The sequence below is a fragment of the Equus caballus genome, chromosome 2 (genome assembly GCF_041296265.1).
Source record: "Equus caballus isolate H_3958 breed thoroughbred chromosome 2, TB-T2T, whole genome shotgun sequence".
NCBI lineage: Eukaryota > Metazoa > Chordata > Mammalia > Perissodactyla > Equidae > Equus > Equus caballus.
Genome location: NC_091685.1, coordinates 20,477,155 through 20,499,963, shown reverse-complemented (window position 1 = coordinate 20,499,963; position 22,809 = coordinate 20,477,155). Strand labels below are relative to the sequence as shown.

Below are 22,809 nucleotides of genomic sequence, written 5' to 3'. Positions count from 1 at the left end.
CATGACAGTAAACGGCACCGGTGCAGGGGACGCACTATAAGGAGAGGTGGGGGCTGTGGCGTGTGGGAACACGGGAAAAGAAGATGGAAATCTGAAATTTTATATAAAACATCCCAAAGTTTGAATGTTGGCTAACTCAACTCAAAAAACTAATTCAACTTAAAATTAAATTGATGGGGGGAAGGCGGGGAGGGGCAGAGCCTAGAAATAGAGTTTAGAAAGAGAATTCCTTGAATCATAGGCTAATGAGTTTGTCTTCAAGAAAATAAAGCATCGAATGGTGGTGGTGGTGGTGTTTTAATAATAAGAAAAAAAACAGTCTGAGGCAAATGCAAGAGGTCGACAAGCTTCAATGCTGTGAGCTCTGGGGTCACGAGGCAGGGCAGTGGGGAAGGAGATCATTTCTGCCCGGATGAGAAGTGTTCTGAAAATGGGGCTAAGGAGGCTCAGGGAAGGTCAGGACCCACTGCCTGGGTGCATCTGAGGGGGCTTCCTGGAGGAGGCGAGATTCACAATAGGCATGAAGTATAAGAAAGAAGAAATTCAGCAGGACTTCACAATGAGAAGTCCTAAAAGATGGGGGCCTTGCAAATGTCCCCCACCAAGAATAGGGGCACTGGAGGCTGTCCCTGCATTCCTTGCAGCTGCCAGGAAAGTTCACCCAGGAGGCCAGAGAATCCAAGTGCCCTGGCTAGAGGAGCGGGGGACAGGCCAGGTGCATGAAAAAGGCGAGGGACCAGGCTAAGAAAGGCCCGGGCTAGGGGAATGGAGCAAGAGATGCTCAGAGATCCAGGGAGCTGGGAAGAGCACTATCCCAAGCTGGTTTCCAGACACAGCCCAGTCAGCCCACTTGCTCCCCAGATCTGTATAAACAGATTCAACAAATACTCCTGAGTACCTACTATGCACCAGGCACTGTGATGGGTCTTCACATCTGTTGTTTAAAATAACAACAATCATGATGATGATGATGATGATGACAACGACAATGATGACATCAGCTGACATATATGGAATACCTTCTCTGTGCCATATCCCAGGTTCTCAGTTTCCTCATCTCTGAAGTGGGGAGAAAGTCCCCACCTCTTAGACGGGCTGCATAAGTGACTGAATGTCTGGAAGATGCTTAGCACAGTGTCTGCATGTTGTAAGCCTTCAAGGGATCGCCATTTTTATTTTTATGAATATAGTGAGATTGTGTCAGCACAGGGTGCTGGAAACTGAAACCACAAGGGAAGCACAGCCCAGCCAGGTCTATGTGGGGCTGTCACTCTCGCCCCCTCCTGCCCTGATGCTCCTGGGCATCAGTGACCCCTGAACCTGTCCTGTCCGCAGGTTGGGTCTCCCTCCTCCCACGACATCTGCCGAGAAGGTGGGCGGCTCGACCTCCATGGGAGAAGGGGTTTCGGCTCAGCCACAGGGAAGCCCCTGGCCGCTTGGAGACTTGGAAGGGAAAAGCCAAGATCAGACAGAGCCCCTTTCTCTGGCCTCGCCGCCAGGTTGTCAGAGGGACCTGGGACTTGCAGAACGCCTGGCTGGGCAGCCAGACATCCAGGCCCCGCCTGCCTGCTGGAGGAGGCTCCAGGGGGAGCAGCCGCCACCAAGGAGTGCTCTCCGCCTCAGGCGCCAGGAGATGAACTCACCCATGGTTTTCTGGTCAAACCAGGAACCGTGAAATGGGGCTGGAGACCCAGCTGCGCTCACAGACAGCGGGACATGGCCTCCATCAATGGAGGACTCGGAAAACAGACGCGTGGCTCCAGGAAGGGGTCACTCATGCATGTCACAGCCTAGCCTCCAGTTCTGAGACCTGGGCAAAGGGGACAGCCAGGCTTCTGGGGAAAGTCCAGGACCAGCAATTAAGACACCTGGTCCCTAACCAAGCTTCCATTCTGTCTATACATCCCCTAGTCCTCTATCACCTGGACTACATAAACAGCTTCCTAGTGGGCCCCCCAGCATCTACTCTCACCCATGTATCACATCACATAGCCACCGGGACGGCTTTTCAAAGATACACGTCTGGTTACGTTGCTCCCCTTCATAAAGTCCTCAATGGCTCCCCAGTGCCCTTAGGATAAAGTCCAGCCTCCTTACCATGGCTTATACAGCCTTCCATGAAGCCCACTACTCAGGCCTTATTTTTCACATCCCTCTCTGTTCACTCCATTTGCACTGGACTTCCCTGAGTTTTTAAACACTAGTTTCAAACACATGAAATTGCTGATATTTGACCACGTTTGACCTGCAAAGCCTGTATGGTTTCAACTTAACTGCCTGCCCCTCGGGCATTTGCATGTGCTATTCCCTCTCCCTAGAACCCATTCCTCATTCCTCCCCATCGCCTTCACCTTACTGTCCCTTTCTTCTCCCGCGGGTCTCAGCCCAAACGCCACTTCCTCAGGGAAGCCTTTCCTGATGTTCCCCGCAGCCTGTACTTCCCTCTCTAACACGCTTTGAGCTCGTTCTGACTCTTTGGTGTCCGTCTTTCCTGCTAGACTGCAAGCTCCACGAGGACAAGGATCACGTCTGTCTTGCTCACCCTTGTAGCCTGAACACCTGGCACAGGGCTGGCATACAGTAGGTGCTCAGTACAGGCTCGCTGAGGGAACAGCTGCACGTGTGAATGAGTGGCTAAACTCCACCCCTGACCCGCTAGATGACCTTGGACAGTCCATCTCCTTTCTTTTTCTTTTTCTTTTTTTTTTTTTTGAGGAAGATTAGCCCTGAGCTAACATCCGCTGCCAATCCTTCTCTTTTTGCTGAGGAAGACTGGCCCTGAGCTAACATCCGTGCCCATCTTCCTCTACTTTGTATGTGGGTCACCTACCACAGCATGGCTTAATAAGCGGTGCCATGTTGGCACCCGGGATCCGAACCGGTGAACCCTGGGCCGCCGAAGTGGAACGTACGCACTTAACCGATGCGCCACCGGGCCGGCCCCCGTCCATCTCCTTTAGACATCGGTTACTACATCTACAAAAATGGGTAATCATACCTACATCGAGAGATGTGCAAAGGAAGCGACATCAGGCACGTCAGTGTATTTGGCATGGTAGTGCTCCAAAATGCTGACAGGCCCTCCCCGGACCTGGGTGAAGCCACCAGTCTCCTTCCTGACCCATGGGCACTGCCAAGGGACGAACAGCTGGAAGAGAAATGCAGGGAGGAATCTGACTTTAAGAGTATTCCGCGCACCCACCACGCTGAGCTCAGCCTTCATGGACTTTGTATAACCCGGAGCAGGCGCTGGCCTTTTAGGGAACTTAGAAAGCCTGGATTTTTATAGCATTTCTGGCTGCACAGTTGGGGATGCCTAGAATTTCATAGCGATAGGGATCCAGAGCCCCTTTGAAACATCCTGGCCAATCTTGTCTTGAATATCTCCCATAACAGGAAGCTCACTACTCTCAAGATATCTTAGTTAATCCTCAAATAGCACTGACTATGAAATAGCTGGTGCTGAACCAAATTCTGCCTTCTTGGACCATCACCCTTCTGGCCCCTGTTCTCTCTTCTGGGACCTCTAAGACCAGGTTTGCTCGCCCTTCTATGCTGCAGCACTCAGAGATTCAGAGATGATCGCTCTCGCCTTCACATCTCCAAGTTCCGGTCTTTGAGCATCCTCTCGGGCACTTAGTCTCCATACCTGCCCAATGGGAACACCACTTGCTATATTTTCCTCCTCTCTGGGTGGGGTTGAGACAGGTAAGGAGAAAGCATTAGCATTTTTGCTCAGAGTGAGGATGCAGGAGCCCCAGACCTTCCTTACTACAGGCCTCAGAACCAGACGCTGGCATCAAAGCAGTGCACAGAAAAAGCTGCCTTCTGCTAGGTGAGTCAGGCTGAAAGCCTGTCTGCCCTGCCCAGCCTCTGGGGGAGATTGATGTCTGCACTGACGGATCACTCCAATGTATTAGGTAGATAAAGAAATTGATTATTTCATAAATCATTGTCTCCATGAAAAAAATCCCAATTTTTTAAAAAAGAAAATATTATAAATCTGTCCAGGCCCATGTGAGAAACAGTGTAGCCATTTCCGTTTATCGTCTGAGAGCCTCTTTGCTACAGTCCCAGAAAGAAAAGTCTCCAAAGCCACAGGCTTCCAGTCTAGAAGTTCCTTCCCAAACTCCACGAATGGCCGTGTCACGCCATGGGTGAGAGGGATTTACAAGGCAGCAAGAGGGATCTGAGTTAGCCAGAAGGAAGAACTTTCTCACCAAGGAGACACAATCGTATCCTTGGGAGACTTAAACATTGGGCACTAACCCCCGCCCCCAGCTTCTCCTTTCCTACTTACACATGCCCCCACGCCTTCTAGAAAAGCTAAGGTTCAGTTCTGCCAAGAGTCAGAGAACTGGCCAGTGAACCTGGAGTGGGGCTTGAGGATGCAGTGGGACAGCTCAGGAGGGAAAGAACTCTTGGAACAATGTAAGTGACAGAATGATTTAGGAGGAGCCAGGACAAAAAGGACAGTGAGAGGGAAGGGTGAAAGGGAAGAGATGTGGCTTCCCAGCTGCCTCTACTGTGTGACTTTTGGCTTGTCCCTTATCCTCTCTGAGCCTCATTACTCCTCCCCGGCATGCAGGAGAATGAGGAAGATCCAACTGCAGGGCTCTGGTCTGAACTGTGCCTACCTGAATGTTCAAGGACCATGCCTGTCACTGCAGGTCACCTACTGGGACCTACCACGAGGCCATTCAGATGCCACCAGGTCCAGGGATGTGGCTCCCTCCCCCAGGACCTCTGCAATCCCCTGCCTGTGTACACTGCAGTACACAGAGTGGGCGCGCCATAAGTGTTTGGCGAATCAGTGAGTCAGCCCAGAGTACATGTGAAAAAGACAGGAAATAAACACTAAATTACAAACAGCATAAAAATAGCCACATTTCCAAGGCAGATTTTTTCTGATTCTGCGAATCCAAGCAGAAGCAACCAACACCCCAACCCCCTCCTACTGAGATGTCTCAAGCCAGGGCCCCTGGAGCCCTACTTTGTAGACACCATAGCCCGCTTCCTCCCTGCCCGTTCCAGATCTTTCTATCTGCTGTATGACTTCAAGGTGCCATCTTGCCTCCTAAATCCTTGGAGCCCATTTACCTACACCTCACTCCTTATTCAGAGGCAAATGTCAGTTCCTCTGACTGTCATTCTAACGCTCTTGGCCTCCTATCCCCTTTGGCTTCTAGTCCAGTGTTCCAGCCACTGTCAGTACCCCAGTGAAGGACAAAAGCTCCCGCTTTCTCTGAGGCATGCTTAGGTCACTCACGGCATGACTTTCCTGTCTGGAAAGGAACATTGTCAACACCCAGCTTAATCACAAGGCTTCTCAGACACATCCAGGTGGTGGAGCACCTGGTACAGCCAGGGTTCTTTGGAGAATGCTACAAAGCCGTGACACATTTAGTTCCCATCCCCTGAACAAGGAGGAATTTTATTTACTAGCAGAAAATACGGCTCTATTATGGGTATGCAGGGCTCCACAACTCAGGGAAATACTTTTAAGAAATCGCATTTAGCAGGATAAAAATACATAACACAAGCCTACTTACCAAACGCAATGTGAGAGATGACGCTGACAAGCTGAGCAAAGACACTTGGTATCAGGTGTGATATTTGACAATGGGATGTTCACTCGTTTTGTCATCTGCTACTGCTCCCTAGCAGACGAGCCGTACAAGGCACCAAAGGTTTAAGAACAATTTATATGGGGTGGGGAGGAGAAAATTCTATCCATTTGCTTCATTTTCTTTTACCGTGAATTTCTGGATTGGGTTGACCACAAATAATACTTCCCACCAGCCTACTGTGTACCTGCTAAACACCTCAGTTCGGTGCAAGAACACCAGAGTCCTAGAGGAATGGCATTGGGAAAAAGAATGCCTGTTTAGCAAGACCTTACAACAACCACATCACCCCTCCTAGAAGAGTCAGCGTGCAGACGGCGCCCACTTGCTACCCTGGGGGCCCGGCTGCTCTCCATGGTGCTGAACGCAGAGGTTGGGGTGAATCTTAATCTCTGCCTCCCGCCAGACTCCACAGGGTGTATCATTATCTACGACCTTTTATAAACATAGATGAATCTGATTTGTATTTCTCCATAAATGTGAAAAAAGGTTTTACAGGTCTGTTTTGCTACATTGGAAAAATCTAGTCTCCTTCTTCCTCTTAAGACTGTAAATTCAAAGCTTCAAACATGTGCATGTCTATGTGTGTGTGCATGTGTGTGTGTGTGCACGTGTGTAACAGGAAAGTGGATGGGATTTTCTTAATAGACTGGGGGTCAGAGAGCCCATGTTTTCATCTGATTTTTCCCAAGGCTCACCAAGGGATGTAGCACAAGACATTTCCCCTTTTCGGTCCTCAGTATCCTAATCTGTAACAGAAAAGAGTGGAGACAGGTACTGTACTCCTGCAGCTCCAAGATTTGGGGTGCTTCCACTTGTGTTCTGGTTCTTCCATGGACTCAGAGACTGTCAAACAGGGTGAACTTGCCTGGCCTCCTCCAGCACAGAAAGATTCTCTGGATCCAGAGGAAGACACAGGCTCAACTCCTCTCGCAAGAAGCCAGGGATTCAATCTCTCTGCTCAACTCCTCCCCTCCCCTCAGTCCCCATGGACCAGCCATAATTCAGCTAAACCTGGGAGTTCACCCATATTTTATTTACTGATTCCATGTTACGAGACAAGTAAAATAGACGGCTGTCACCTCTATTAAACTGGGCAGGAAAAATGGCCATGTAGGCAACAGGCTCTTTCTGCTCATAACGTGTCATCTGTTTCCTTGGGGAGGGAAGAAAGAGAGTAGAGGGTCTGGTCCTGTAGTGTTCAAGAGGGGAAGCTCACGGCTCCACTGCAAACCTATCCTACCCTCACTCTCAGTGACACTAATACTGTAGACAGATCAGTCCAGAAAGTCAGAAAATTGGAACCACTCCTTGAGACCTCAGTTTCCCCACTGATCCAAAGGAAAGTCACTGTATTCACTCATCAGGCTTGAAATAAAGAATGGCTGTTGAGCCCCAATTTGGGAAGCCTGTGCTCAAGAAGCAAATCTCCAATTGGTTGTCTCTTACAAGTACACAAACACACACATATGCACACATTCACACTCCCCAGACCCTGGTGTGGATAATGTTTATGTCCCCAGGGCTAAATGACCCAGGTTGACTGTCTATACAGCTTGAATCTCCAGGCTAACTGTCAACACCTCGCTTTACACAAAGCTGTCATGTAGACCCGTTGTCTGCACATCCTAGCAGGATCCAGTGATGTAGTGAAGACAGGAAAAGAGGAGGCTTGACCTATGACTGACAGCAGTGCAAGCGGCACAGCTACGGTTCCGCCTGGCAGGTGTCCTGAGTGACCAGCTTATGAAGGACGGAGCAGCGGAAGTTCTCTTCCTTGGTTCAGCTCCCAGAGGGAGCAGCAGAGATGCTGAGAAGCAAGTGGGAATGAGAGACAGGTGAGGTCAGGAAAGGCAAGGGGATCATGGTCTCTTCTTCAGTCTCTTATTGAAGGAGACAGCTTGTGTCTCTCTCAAGAGGGGAATCATCATGACACAGACCAGACAACGGATGTAAAGACCAATCTTAGGCCTGGGAAAGACGGGCTCACTCCCCTAAATACTCCAGCTCTGCCCAATAGACTTCATGGCAAAGGTCTTGGCACAGAAGGTGCTGAATGATGTATCATAAGAATACCATGGACATCATTAAGACGTTGACGTCACTGAAGAATCTAACAAGGTCTTTCACGGAATCCCTCTTGACAAAATGGAAAAAGTGTTGAACTGAATGACAGGGCGGTTAGGTGGACTTATACTCAAATGACTATATTCTTCAACGCATTCATTTATTCAACAAACAGCTATTAATCACCTACTATGTGCCATGCATTGCACTAGATGCACTGGATAAAGTGGTGAATAAGCCAGTGACAGTCCATCTTGTACAGTGCTTATCTCTACAGTAATGAAGAATTACAATAAGTGTGATAACAAGGGAAGCACAGAGTGCCTTGGGGACTCATAGAAGGAGAGAGGAGTCAAGAGGGCTTCCTGGAGGAAAAGACATATTTGCTGAGACCTGAAGGATGACTAGAAGTTAGCCAGAAAGAATAGCAAGAGCAGAGGCCCAGAGTGTGAGGGAGGGGACAGTGCCTTCTGGGGACTTGGATGTTCCATACAGGGGAGCAGAGAGCGTGTGTGAAGCAAGGAGAGACAGCGCATGAGTCTGGAGATGCCAACCACGGCAGGTTGCAAAGGGCCTGAAAGCGTGAGGGAGCCAGTGGGATTCTGAAGCTGGTTAAAGCATAAGGTAGCAGATCCAAGACCAGTGAATAAAGCTGACAGTCTCTGACATTTGTCACTTGCTGCCTAATGTGATGATGGCAGACATAGCTGAAGTGAGGGAAGCCATGTTCATCCCAGGCTCAGATGGCAGAAAAAACAACAGAAAGGGAGCCACAAAATCTTCGTTGTCCAGAGCAGTGGTTTCCTACTCCAACCACACTGTAAGCTAATCACCACTTCACCCTCCCACAGACCCCCGGAGAGAGGCCGAGGGGAAGAGGCTGAAACTCAGGCCTACCTCCCGAGACAGGCTTCAGTGGTCCAGCAACAGAGAGCAAGAATAAATGCCTGAAGTTTCAATGATAGGATTTACCAGGAATAAATGACAGGTCCTGCCTTTAGGCTCAAAAGATCAACTGCCAGAGAGAGGATGAGAGAAGTTCCAGATCTGCAGCAATGCCTGTAGGAAAGACCTCGTGATCTCAGGAGACCACCAGCTCAGCACAGATCAACGGAGTGAAATGGCTGCTGGGAAGGCTGAAATAATCTAGGGTCGTATAACTAGATGCCAAAGCTGAGATCTGAGGAGGTGACGTGTTTATTGGTTTCAACACATAAGCAGTACTGTCGTTAGCTCTTGACATGGTGCAGGAAGATTTGAGCATCTTTAATCTGGATATATCTCCATACAGCTGCATTATGGGACAGGGAGCAAACCCAAACCAGAAACAGTCAGCAGGACGATCATAATAGTAAGACTAACGGATAACATTTATTGAGTGCTTACCATGGCTGTGGTCTAAACAATTTATGTGCACTAATATAAAAACCCCGTGAGGTAGTTACTATCATTATTACTGTTATTTTAAGAGTGAAGAATTTGCCCAAGATCACACAGGTGGGCAATGATGGAGGCAGCCTTCAAACTCAGGCTGCTGGATTCTAGAACCTGTGAGCTTATCCACAATGCTAGGCTGCTGCAACGTATTGAGAGCTTCCTTTGTGCCAAGCATGTTCATTCTCACACTGGTCCCAGGAGGTCAAAGCTATTCTTATCCCCATTGCACAGGTGAGGAAATCTAGGCTTAGAGAAGATGAGTGACATACCCCAAGTGACATAGTTGGAGGGAGGGAATGACAGCGTAAACACAGACAGATTCTAGAACTTACACTCTCAACATCCAGGTTCTATCGTCTTTCCCAGAACTGCAGGGAGACAAATTTTAGGGGAAATTTTGCAACAAAGACTGGAGTGGGCCAAAATATTTGCAATGAGGATCAAAGCAGGGTCAGAAAGTGGTGAGGTTCCTGTTACAGGTGGTATTCGGAGACTAGATACCCACCCACTAGGGGTCCTCCAGTGCCTTAGAACAGTGGTTCTCTAAGTGTAGTCCCAGATGAGCAGCATCAACATTATCTGAGAACCTGTTAAAAAGGCAAATTCTCAGGCCTCCCTCCAGACCCACGGGATCAGAAGCCCTGGGGGTGGGGTCCAGCGATCTGTATTTTAATAAGCGCTCTATGCTGATGTTTGAGAACCAGAGGCCTAGAATGACCCCTGGGGTTCTCTCCAGCCTGGATTCTGTGATTCTTCACCATCGACAGGAAATGTGATGCCTGGAGCCCTGGGACGTCCTCAGCTCCCTGCTCCTGCTTTTCCGCCCAATTGGGCAGGCCTTTTGGAATAGCATATTTCAGCTCTGCAAAGCAGATGCAGAAAGGCTTGGCAGAAGTCTCCTTCGTTCCCATATTTAAAGAGCTCATCCCTGCAGTTGTTTTGAGAACTCTGTAAACCTCCTTCCATCGGCAGCCTATCCGCATTAGTCCCCTTAATAGCGCAAGACTTAATTGTCTCCTATGGATTGGAACCCTCTTCAGACAAACTGGAATCTCAGCTCCTTCTCACTCCTTTCTTCCCCTCTGCCTTCCTTAACCACCATGCAGCATGGCACCAAAGGATCTGGAGTGGAAGCTGCCACTCCCCCCGGATCTCACTCCATCTCATTATCTCCGATCTGTATGATCCCCACGGGGACTCTCTCCTCTCTCTCTTTTGCTGTGGCCTCATTACCCGGTGTCTCCCAGCAGAGCCAGCAGTGTCTATCCCCCAGGGCCCAGCCTCCAGCCACAGACCTTCTCTGGGTCACACTGGCCTGCCCAGGAAGCAAGACTGGACTCCTCAACTAAGAAGGGCTCATGGGGACTTCCTGGACCAATCCCTCAAGAGCACCCCATAACCAGGATCTTGCCAGCTCTGCATACAGGCAAAATGCACATCAATTAAAACATTGCAAATGTAGAAATGTAGGAAAGAACCAGCATGCCATGGGCTGCAGGTGTGTGATAAAAAACAGGCCAGGAGGAGTCTAGGAGCTGACATACAGGAGCATCCCAGGGAGGGCACCTCTCTCACTCCCTTGCCCGGTGGGTAATTGTCACTGGCTGGTGGATCCATCCATTCCACAGTGCGGCACATGGGTATGTGCGTAATGGGCAAATGCCACCTATTGAGTTGCATGGAGTACTGAGCACAAGGCAGAGGGTACAAGAGAAGCAGACAGTCTCAGAGCTCACAGTCTGATGGCAGAAACACAGCCGCATCCTTGGGCAATCCTTTTTCTCCTAACATTTATTAAGCATCGGGCACCATGCAAGAGCTTTATCTATAGTACTTTATCTCCTTTAATCCTCACACTAACCCTATGAAGATGATACTATAAGGTTCAACCCCATGAAATTTTTATAGGTCAAAAACAGATGAATATGGTTTAACCGAATATTAACATTTCTACCCTCTAGATGGGGAAATAGAGGCCCAGAGTGAAGTGACTTGCCCAAGGTCACACAGCAAGTACATGTTAGACTCACACTCAAACTCAGATCCACCACATTTCATCAAACCCAAGATACACCATTACATTTTGAGATGCCAAGAAAGAAAACATTCTGCAAGTAAACTCAGACGTGACATGAGACACAGGACCGATTTTAGAGATGTGAAAATGTGGTGGGGAATCCATCTTACAATCAATGAAATATATTATTCGACTCCAAAAAAAATTCATACTGCCTCTTGGTGGTGATGGGGGAGAGGCGGTCTTAGGCATCTTTGGGCAGCAAGTTGTCCACCTGGAGAGGCATGAGACACGTCACTAGAGAAAGCCTTAGACACACTCACGAACATAACTGCAGCTAAGGTCAAAGGTATAAAGGTCAAAGGTCACAGGAAGCAAGAACCACGACAAGAGAAAGCGAGCTTTGGGGAGACGGGAGTGCCAGGCTAGAGCAGGAGGTAGGGCGGACTCTGGAGGCAATTACAAAGGAAACAGAACCAGGCAAGGTGAGGCAGACGCTCTGGGGCACCTTCTCTGGCCAGGTCACTAGGGAGACACAGACACAGGGCCCCAAAGTGTCCTCAAGGATGTCTTCAAGGACAGCCCGGTGGCTGCCAGGGGGACATGTAGGCTGGAGTCCCCAGAGCAGAGGGATTCCTGTGGGTGGACTGGACACACCCAAAGGAGAGTCCATTCTTTAGTTCAGGCTTGGATTACAGACTTGGGCAGAGTCCAGAAGCCGCAACAAGGTGGGGTGCCATCAATGTAAGGATGGGCGTTGGCAGAAGGGGTGGGAAAGACCATCCATCCCTTCCCTCTAGAGGAAGCATATCTGCCACACGGCTCATCGGCAAGGACTGTCTGACTCTGAAAACCAGCGCTGGGTGGGTTAAATGTCGCAGAGCCCACAAGCCATCCCCCATAGCAGGTCAGACAGCCCAGCCCAGGGATGCTCCGCTCAGCACCCAGAACCATGGCGGTGGGGGCACTGCACTGACACCTGTGAAAATCGTTGCCTTCCATCTTCCGTCTACACAGACAGCTCAAAGCACAGGATCTGGAGTCAGGCTGATGGGAGTCCTTATCCTGCCTTAACCACTCACTGGCCGTGCAATCCGGGGCAAGTGACTTCACCAAGCTGAGTTTCGTCTGCAAAATGGGGATAATGCCTGCAGGGTGGTGAAGGCTAAATAAGATTTTCAAAAATGCAACAGCTACATTTATTGAGCACTTACTATTCACCCACACCACTAGTCTTATGTGGAAGGCATTCACACAGGGCAGGCAGCTAACGGGTGCTCAATAAATTGAGGCTGGTGTACTGTTGTTATGTTGTTTAATTATTTTGATTTTGCTCCAGACCAGGTGGGGTCCCAGGCAGGAGCCTGGCAGCCACCTCGACACAAGCACACTGCCCCCTGCTGCTGCTGCTGGAGAATCAGCACCTCGGAGAACAGCTAGTCCAGCCAACAAACCCATTGCCCGCCTGCACCAGGTCCTCGACCCACCCGTCCCACCACAAAGCCTCAGGGGGACAAGCCAGAGCCTGCTGGGGGCTGGCTCCGGAGGAAGGGTCCCGCCCCCGGAGCTTCAGTGCTCTCTGTTGCCAGGCAGGGCCTGGGGAGCTCCCGGCTCCTCTCTGTGGCTGCCCAGCCAAGTGGAGCATCAGCTCTCTCTGTTCCCCGTGGAGGGTCCTGGGCAAGCGAGGAGGGGCTCAGGCTGAAGCTGCAGGAGGCAGGGGCAGCTGTCTGTGACAGGATGGAGGAAGCCTGGCCTCAGCCGAGCAGAAACAGTCCCAGGTGTTGAGTACAACCAGGTCTCCCCCTAAAAGAGCACCCAAGCAGCCTGCAGCCTCCCCAGCATATGGCCTTGCACCTCTCCCCAGAGGAGGGGCTGTTCTGGCACCCACAGGGGCATCGGAGCATCCTCCCCCACGCAAGGGGCTCTGTTTCCTGGGAGGGGGACACAGAGTGCCCATGGGAACACAGGGACTCAGGGACCCCATAAAGGAGCCTACAGGCAGCCAAGCAGCCTTGCCTTCCTGAAGGGGTGGGTGATGAAGAGCTGCCCCTCAGAACCCTCTCAAATTAGCACAGTGGGCTGCACTTCCGAAGTCAGCTGTCATGCCCAAGGCAGGGGGACGCAAGTGACCTTGGAAGGACCTGGTTGGGACATGGTGCCTGGCTCCCCCTGCCTAAACCAGCTCTAAAAACCCCAGATCATCCTGACGTCAAAAGACTGCTTAGCGCAGTGCGCGAGGCAGGCATCAAGAAGAAATTAAACTCCCGCTCGCTGGAGAAGGGGGGACGCCCAGGCTGACAGGAGCAGCTGGGCTGGAAAGTGGAGGCAGAAATTCCTCAAGTTAATGCTTTCGAAGGCCCCTCGGGCCACTCCCAGGTCTTGTCTGAAGCTATTTACTTCCAGGGGGGAAAACCCTATTGATCTTCATTCAGCTCCTGTCTGCTCCTACACAGCCGCGATGTTTCAGCACATCACCAGTCACTGCGAGAAATTTCTCATTGTTTTACACACAGTGGCTCCCAAACTCAGGAGACAAACGTTCAGGACCCCGTTTGGGTGAACTGACGGAGGAGACACAGATGGGGCTGGTTTGGGGACTCTGGGGGAGGGGACTTCACTCCCCTGGGACAGACGGTGTTGCCCCTGCCCCCCTCCCCCACCAGTCCAGGCTCAGGGTCCCACAGCTCCCTTCTGCTCTGTCTGCAGATGCTCACAGAGTCCAGAGCCTGCCCGTCCCTCCCACCCCGACACGCACACACACCTGCTTTGTGTCTCCGCAGTCATTTGGCTCTGAACCTCCCCACCGGCTGGCGAGAGGTCCCCACCAGTCACCCCAACTGCTGCCACCACTGTCTGCTTCCCTTTTCAAATTCCAGGCTGACCCTCGATCCGACAGCATGCATGTAACACGAGGGACGATCTAACCATGAAACCCACAGTGGCACTGACAATCCCCATCCGTCCACACTGAAGGGAACTTTGAAACCACAGAATATCCCTAACCCTCAAGGCCAACCCAACAGTTTACAGATGGGGAAACTGAGGCTCGAGGTTGGGGGAAGAATACGATTTGACCAAGGTAGTCCGGTCAGCGGGGGGAAGACAGAGCAGAAACCCAGGCCCCCGGCTCCCAGCCCAGGGCCCCTCCTCCTCAGCTTCTAAGTCACGTAACCAGGAAATCCAGGTCCCCATATGAGGTCACTGAAGCCCATCTGGCTGAGAGGACCCATGCGTTAAACTGCTTTCCATGAGTTAAGAGCAGGATCCATCTGAACAATAATAACGATGACAACAGTAATAATAAAATCCTGAACAATATGCCTTGAGAACCTTCAACGAGCAATGCTTGATAATCACAAGCAGAATACATCTTCCACATATTCATAGAAAATAATCAATGATCATTTTTTTCCCGCAGACTACAATCCAATTACTCTCTCTCCCTCGCTCTCTGCCTTACTCTCCTTTGTTACTTGCAAACCATCCAGGCAATCAATGCCTTGACCTCTCCCTCTGATAGACACAATTACAAAAAGACAGAGCAATGCAATTCATCTATTCAAGACGGATTGTTTGAACACTCTGTCACACTGCTGAGCTATCCATCTCCCTGTCTAAGAGGAAATTTCAGCCCCCAAAAGAGGCACAAAGAGAGGGGGCGGGTATGCTGTTCCACAGCCCAGAGAGCCCCTTGCGCACCTGCAGGAAAACGCTCTCCGGGGCTGGTGCTCGATGACGCCTGCCCACTGGAGAAGGATTCGATTCGGCTCCAAGCGCAGCTGGCTCAGGAACCAGAAGCAACCAGCACACTCTGGAGCCCAATTTCTGGGGCCTCAATTTCTGCAGCCCCAGCTAGAGTCCTGAGATCCCAGGGGTGGCGAGGGGTGGGAAAAGGGAGACAGCATCAGGCCCAGCCAAGGCGGTGGGTGTGTTTGCGTTTCAGCATGAGACTCTCTCTCTCTCTTTCTCTCTCTTTCGGGGTGCCACGGCCACTGTAGCCCCTGACTCCAGCGGAGGCTCCAGCCTAGACTCAGAAGGACAGAAGTTCAGCTCCCTAAGGAGCTCCAGAGAAGCCCAGGGGTCTCAGAGCCTTCCCAGACTCCATCCAAGCTGGCATAGCTCCTGCGGTCACGTTTGGCATCGGCACAGCACCCCGGTCCGTGGGCTGGGACTCAAATGGGGCAGGGCTCTCAGATATAAATGGCCTGGGCCGACACGCTAATTAATCCTGGGGCTTAATACGAAGAAGATTAGAAGAGAGGAGGGCTTTGCCATCCTTAATTGCATTATTACATGCTGAACCCAAGAAAGGGCAGGCAGGCTTGGCGCTTCCCCTCCAGGCAGTGAGAAGCACCCCCAGTCCAAGACAATCTCATAGTAAGAGGGGGCAGGTCAGGATACAGCACACTGCCCCTCCTCAGCTCATCCTTTTGGGGCTCCCCTCACCTGTTCCTATCTTCCTGGGCCCCCAAAGACCTCCACCCCTGAGGCTAGGCTGGGAGCATGCCCATCCCATCCCGGCGGAGGAAGGACCACAGAAGGAGGACCTGCAAGGCATGGGAACAGGACCTTTTGGGTCCCCCCGCCCTCTTTTCCCCCAAGGGTACTTCACCATGCAGGCCCCGCAAAAAACAGAGGGAAGGAAGGAGGGAATAAAGGAAGTGCTGGCCCACTACCCAGAGGTCACCTGCCCCTGGAATGGTAGGACTAGACGCTGGGACAGGCAAAGGCGCAGATACAGAAGGTATTTTGGCATGCCGCGAGCAGCCTGGGCTGCAAAGGGTTAAGCCTGGCCGTGAGGGCTGTCCCTGGAGTCCCATGCCTGGACTCCATTGCCTCCGGGCGTCCACCTGCCAGAGTCCTGAGCATGGGCTGAAAGACCCTAGCTTGGGCAGAGCTGAGGACTGTGCTCTGCCCCCATCAAGATGTCGAGTTCAAAAGGGTCTGGGATCCAGGAGAGAGCCACGGAGGAGACAGATGCCTCCCGATTCCTGACCGCCTCCTAGGAAAACCTCAAGTATGGAAACCAAGCCCTGGTTCCCTGCACCCCCTCACGCCTCTCGCAGCCCAGGGTCCGCGCCTGGAGAAGAACCACAGGGAAGGAAGGTGGCCCTGGCTCAGCAGAGCTCTGCCCGCCTTGTGCCAGACGCTGGTGGCGGCGCCTCGCGAACCCAGGCGGCCCAGGTCTCCGGCCTGGCGGCGGGCGCAGGGCCTGCGCGGCGGTGGCTCCCGCAGAGTCAGGCCGGGCCCAACCCTGGCGGTCGCAGGCCTGGGACGCGCACGGCCCCTCGCACAGCCCAGAGCGCTGCCGACAGGGTGCCTGGGGCGGCCACAACAAAGTTAAAGCCCCAAGTAAGAGTCTCCAGCGAGAAGAGACGCGGAGACGCCAGAGCCCCAGAAAGCCACGCGCAGCCCAGCCAGCCGCCGCCAGCTGCGGAGGGATTTCGGCGAACTTTAAAAACACTCGCATCCCTCTGGCCGCCTTCGCTCGCTGCATCGGGCGGGCTTCGTCGCTCCCTAACCCGCCCTGCGCTGCCCCAGGAGAGGGAGAGGTCTCGGCCGAGAGGGACAGCTGGAACGACAGCGGGGGGCTGCCCCTCCCCTGCCCCACGCCACGGGGCCGAATGGGCGGCCAGCGGGAGAGGAGACAGGCTACCCCCGTCATGCGAAGCTGTACACTGCGTCCCCGCCGCGGCGCTGGAGCCATGCCCCAAGCGGGGGCGAGGGGCCCCGCGGGGAGCGAGGAGCAAAGAGAAGTTGGCGCCTTCCCCAGGGTTCCCGCTCCGCAGAGAAGCCGGGTCCCAGAACTCCGTCTCCCGCCGGTCGTGCTGGCAGTCGCCGGGAAACGCTCCCGCGACTCGGGTTGGCGCTGGAACGCTTCGCCACACTCCACCAGGTCTGGCCTCCCAGGAGCGCGCCAAGGGCCCCTCGCCCTCGCCCGCCGCCGCCCGGCTGCCTCCTCCCCAATAAGTAAGGCCCGTGACCCCGGCTTTGGAACTTTGTCCTCACTGGGACGAGCTCCTGGTGGTCACCCTGCCTCGGCAGCCCAGAGAGGTTGGGAAAATCTCTTGGGATGGCGTTCAGAGGCCCCCCATTCCCATCCCCGCCCGGGCGCACGGAGACCCCCGGCTCCGGGGAGCCCTTACCGATCCGGATGACGTGGGGCATCCCGCGTGAGTCCGGGATCCAGAAGGTGCACACGAGGAGCCCGGCCCAGTATTCCCAAACCAGACTCCGGAGGCGCCGCCAGGGAGCGGTCATCGTTGGGCGCCGCCGAGCGTGCCCGGGGCGCGGCCGTGGCGGGCTCCCTGGGGCGGCAGCTCTAGGCGCGGGCGCGCAGCAGCCCCCAAGGCGCCGCCTGGCCCAGCTGCCCGGCTCCCGAGCGCCGCTGCGAGTGGGGGGCGCCCCGCGGCGCCGCGCACATCTTACTGGGGGGCCGCCCCGCCGGCGCCCGCCCCGCCCGGCTGCCGCCCACGGGCCGCCCGCTAGTGAGGCTCCTGGGCTCCGCCCGGGCTCCGCTCGGACTCGGCTCCGGCTCGCGTCGGCTAGACTCCCGCGCGGGCTCCCACCTGCCCCGGCTGCGGGGCGCTGGCGGGCGGGCTGCACGCGTCTCCGGCCGCTCCTCCTCCAGCCGCCGCCGATGCTATCGCCCGGGCTCGCACAAAGCCCCGGAGTGGAGTTGCACGCGCGCACACTCTCCCTCCCAGCCCCCTCCCCCGCGCCCTGCCTCCCGCCTCCCGCGCCGCCCGCCGCCCGCGCTCCCTCCGCGCACTCCCCCGCGCACACACACTTCACACTCACACCCGCCGAGGCGTACACTCGCGCGCTCACACCTGCGCAGGGGGCGGGGAAGGGGCCCCTGGACCCGGTTTGGGGGGACGCCCGGAGAAGGAGGACTCTTCTCGCTTCCCAGACGTCCCCATCCGCCCTGCCACCCCCAGTCCCTTCAACTGCGAGGGCACGGAGCCTGGGAGCCAGGCGTGGAGCACGAGAGCTGGCACCGCGCGCTGGGAGACGGCGGCAGCCTAGCGGCCCGACCAGCTGGAGGAGACGCGCCCGCCTGGAGCGAGGGGACCCGGAGCCCTCCGTCTGCGGAGTCTCGCCTTCCAGCTCCCGCGCGGCAGGCGCTGGCTGGACGGCAGCGGGAGGAGACTGACCCGCGGGAGGAGACTGACCCGCGGGAGCCGGTTTCCCTCCCTAACCCCATCTCTCCTGGAAGCAGAGTTGGGACTGGGGCTCGGGGGAGACAGAATTCGAAGAGAATTGTCCACGCTGGGCTAGGGGAGCTGCAGGGGTTGGTAGGGGTGGAAGGAGCCCAGGCCAGGCCCTCTGCTGTGGAAGGCAGGACTTGGCCGTGCACTGCAACTGGAGGGGCTTCGGGGGGAGACGGCTAAACCCTTAGATTCAAAGGGGCGTCTGAGATGCACCCGCGTGTTTCCCATCCCTCTTCTCCAACTATGCGGGAGGAGCTGGCTCCTCTCTCCATTCCTCCTAAGAAAGAATAAAAAGAAACTGTAATTTTCCGTGGGATGGAGTAGAAGCCAGTGGGGAGCAAGTTAGAAAGGGTTAAAAAGAAAAAACCACCTTGTTTATTAGCAATAATAAATTTTTTTTTCAAGAGGCGCTGGGTGTCGAGGGAAGAGAAGGGCTGTGGAGCGAGTCTGGAGCAGGAGGCTGCGAATCACGCAGTTAGGCGAGTTTAATGACCTTTTTGACAGAGACAAAGCGGTGCCGATACAGTAGATAAATAAAGGGATCTGTCACCGGCCAGCGGCTAGGCTGTGTGTGAATTTATTTTTCTCATTTAAATAATTTGATCTATTCCATCATTCCCAATCTCTCCCATTTGCCAGCTGTCTGGTAAGAGCATGGCCCCCAACATCTGAAAAGCAAATCTTTAATTTTCCTACAAATAGACTATGAGTCGAGCTCTATCCAGCCTGTTAATTTCCCGGTCTTTTCTTTCCCTCCCTGTCACGGCATAGGGGACTGTGCATTGTGTGGGGATGTGAGTATTGCAGTGTGGCCAATCCTGCCAATTAGGAGGGAACTCCCTCCCACCTGAAGTGGGCGCGACCCTGGCTGTGGGAGGAGGAAAGATTCCCAGGGCTCTCCTCCTGAGAAAGGAAAGACGTATGCCAGTCTTGAGGCCGTCCTCGAAGATCCACCAGCACCGGGAGGTTACCGGCTGGCTGGCTGTCTTTGCCAGACTTGGGCCTTCCTCATCCTTGAGCCGGAGTGGCTGGTTTCCCAAGCAGCCACTGGAAAATGTTGCCCAAGGGACCAGAGGGAAGGACATGCAGAGCCAGAGAAGCAGCAGCTGCCACCTCTTGATAAAGAGTAACGGGCCCCAGTGACATCAGCAAGGAGGAAGCACAGGAGAGGGGAGCCGAAGGCCCCACCCTCCAGGATAAAGCTGGGGAGCCTGTTCCTTCAAGACTGGACACCCCATCCCCGTCCCCTATAAGCTTCCACAGTTGGTTTAGTTGTTCCAAGGAACCAAAAAGTCCCGGCTGTTCTATAAGGAAGAAAATTCCAGTGCCCTGATGGGGAAATGGAAAGGAAATTGGCAGCACATGAACTCAAGGCCAAGGATGCAGGGCTCAAAGGCATCACCGACAGTGCCCAGTGATGGCTGGGATTGGGGACAGGGGAAGAGCCTGGAGGCTGATTCTGTTTTGGTTACCCTGCAGGCAGCCTCTGGTCACGAGAGGGGCAGGCTGCAGGGGACAAATGGCCTGGCAGGGAAGCTGAAGAAGCAGAAGGGTAGAGGTGTGGTTCCAGGAAATGGGCAGATCTGCACCCCAGACCAGAACCCTGGGAAAGGCCAGTGGGAGGGACGGGTGATGGGCGGGGAGCAGGAGGAGGAGGAGCAGCCCTCAAGAAAGCTGTGAAAGAGAGAGTGGTCCTAGGGTGAAGGCAGAGGGGGAACCTGAGGCCCCCTCGCGGCCCCCAGGGAAGCAGGCAGGCTGGGCCTCTCCTGCCGCATCCCAGAGTGGGCGGGAGTTAGCCAGCGCTGCAGAGAGAGGCTGTCCCCTGCTGCCACGTTGGCTGCGGTGGGAAACAGCCTCCAGCTGCAGAGGCTGTGGGGCTCGGCCACTGGGCCTGGCAGCCCAGCGGGAACCCTGGGGTCAGAGGGAAGCCAGCCGCCTTCAGCCCAGGACTGGACCCTATTCTGGACCTAGCTGCAAAGCATTCTGTAACACAGGGGTCCTCCCAAACCCACAGCAGCCTGATGCCTCCCGGTCTGGGGGAGGCGGGGGGGGGGGGGGGGGGAACGCATTACAACAACAAAAACAACAGCAATGGTAACAACAGCCACTAGTATTCATTACGTGTTTTCTATGTTCCAGACAGCGTGCTCGCTACCTTACATGCATCACTTCCTCCAACCCTCTCCACAGCCCGCTGTGCTAGGATCCGTGTGATTCTGCCATCTTACAGACGGATACTCTGAGCCTCGGCAAGGTTAAGAGGTCCAAAGTCACACAGCTGCTACCTTCCCCCTTCCCCCTTCCTCTCTCCCTCCGTCCCTCCCTCCCTCCCTTCCTTCCTCCCTTCTTTCCTCTGATACTCATTGGTCGTCACTGTTTGCCACACACTGTTTGTGAGGAGCCAGGATCTGCATGCAGGCCCATCTGACTCCTAAGCTTGCAGGCTTGACCCTTGTCCCATCCTGCCTGGGTTGAGCAGGGGACAGGCTCAGCACCTCTGCTAGACGCCCACTGTGGCTTCTGGCTGTTTGTAGACGGGCTAAGAGTAGAGTAGGATTTGAGCCCTTGGCTAGAGCGAAGTGGGGAGCTCCACCAGACCCAACTCATGAGGACAAAACTGCTCCCCTCTGCCTGTCATCGTCATGCGCCTCTCCAGGCTGCCCCACCACTGGCAGGCACCAGGGCTGGCACCGTCTCGAGCTGCATCTCCAGGGACTGGGAGCCGCCAATCCTGGCTTTTCGAATTGTTGGTAAACAAGTCTACCCACCAGCCAGGCCGCGGCTCCCCCACGAGGCAGCCAGCTCCGGATTTACGAGGCCTCCAAACCTCATTCAGACTAATGCAGCTTTTCATTCCAAAATAAAAGGGCCGCTGTCTGAGAGGAGGAGTGCTCCCGCATTTCATTAGCATCCCTGAACGCGCTGGCCGAGCTGGCCCAAGCCGCCGCCAGCAAGATTCATGTCTCCCCCAGCTCGCGGGTGGGGGCTCGGGGTAGAGAGAAACCCTAGGCTGCCGGCCCCCTCCCCATCCCCTCTCTGGCTTCTGCAAGGGCGGGCGGGGGCCCCAGCGGCGGCCAAGCGGGCTCATTTGGACGAGTCCCCTTGTGTGTGTGTTTTGTTTAGACCGATCCACTCCAGCTCTCAATCCCCCCACAATCACGGTGAGTGATGAGGCCCTGGGCTCGAGTTACCGAGATTCATGATCTCGGCTTCCCTGGGAAACCACCGAGCACACGCGTGTGGCTGCTGAGTGCAGATTCCTAGGACTCGAGTGCCCTCTCTCTGCCGAAGCCTGCCTACCTTCATCTCCCTTCAGGCTGCCCGGCGGGCAGCCTGCCGGCGGTGACTGGATGCTGAAGCTGGGGGCTCCGGCCACTCCCCGAAGGGTCCCACAACTGGCGTGCACGTGGCGGCGATGCAGCTCTCCGGGTGCCTTGGTGAGAATGGTGGGGTGGGGCCGTCTCGCCCCCATCTCACCCTGGAGGGGACCAGGACTGGAAGGAGGCAGCCGCCAGCCCACTCTTTACTCAACAGCATTCTCTCCACAGCAAAGTTCGAGCGAACCACAAAGGCCAAACCTCAGCTCGGCTCTTGGCAGGACACTGCGACCTGCCTCGGGGCCCAGGGACAGAGACCTTTTCATCTGCCTGGGGCCTTTGTCCCTCATCCCTGTCCCAAGAAGGAAAAAGCATTGCAGCTGCCAGCTGCCACCGGAGCAAGCGACACGCCCAGCGAAGGTTGCATCACCTTAGATTTTTGTCAACAGTCAAGCAAGTTCATTCCCACGGAAGTCAATTCCTGTGTTTATTGTCAGCTTAACCCGCTGCTGCGAGTTATTTCTCAGCAGTGAGGGAGACAGGTAGACAAGCCACCAGAGATATGTTATTGTACTGACATCTGCGTTTCAATAGCTCGGGTGCAGTTCTGGTGGAGGAGTAAATGGTACACGGCAGCCCTGTTTGTATCTATACATAATGGAACAGCCCCTGATGGTCTGCAAGCCGATGGGGTTCTGCTGCCGTCGGGGAGGGGCGGAGGGGAAACTATCCCCAGGAAACCATCACCTCCGGGCCCCCGGGTCCCGGCAGCAGGTCGGCTTTCCCCAGTAACCAGGAGAGAGGACCAGAGTCCCTCCCTCACTCATTCAAGTCATGCAGTCATTCCCCGATTAATTTATTGATGCAATCAGTCGTTCATTCATCACATTCATTTGTTCATAGGATCCTCCACCCAGTCATTCACTCGTTCATTTTTTCATTTACTCAAGTCCCTAACCCATTCATCCACTTGTCCGTTTATTCTGTCATTCCCTAATTAATTGATTCATCCAATCACTCAACAGTTCACTGGACATTCATTAATTCAACCATTTCTTCACTCTGTGTGTGATTATCTGCTCACTCCCTCACTCATTCATTCACTCACATGCATCTACTCACTCACTGAT

General features: G+C 54.2%; 1 protein-coding gene across 4 annotated transcripts in view; it reads right to left on the bottom strand.

Annotated features, from left to right (window-relative positions):
• The window catches only part of GRIK3 (glutamate ionotropic receptor kainate type subunit 3), a 215,522-nt gene extending 197,981 nt beyond the window's left edge, over positions 1-17,541 (bottom strand). For 2 of the 4 annotated variants that reach the window (XM_070249128.1, XM_070249129.1), the window contains exon 1: positions 17,295-17,541. In XM_070249128.1, coding sequence (XP_070105229.1) covers positions 17,295-17,409 — 115 coding nt within the window. In that variant the 5' untranslated portion in view covers positions 17,410-17,541. Of the gene's footprint in view, positions 1-2,998; positions 3,108-17,294 lie in introns of those variants that run through there. The other 2 variants (XM_023633274.2, XM_070249124.1) reach the window with 2 other exon arrangements.
• Positions 17,542-22,809: the final 5,268 nt, after the last annotated feature.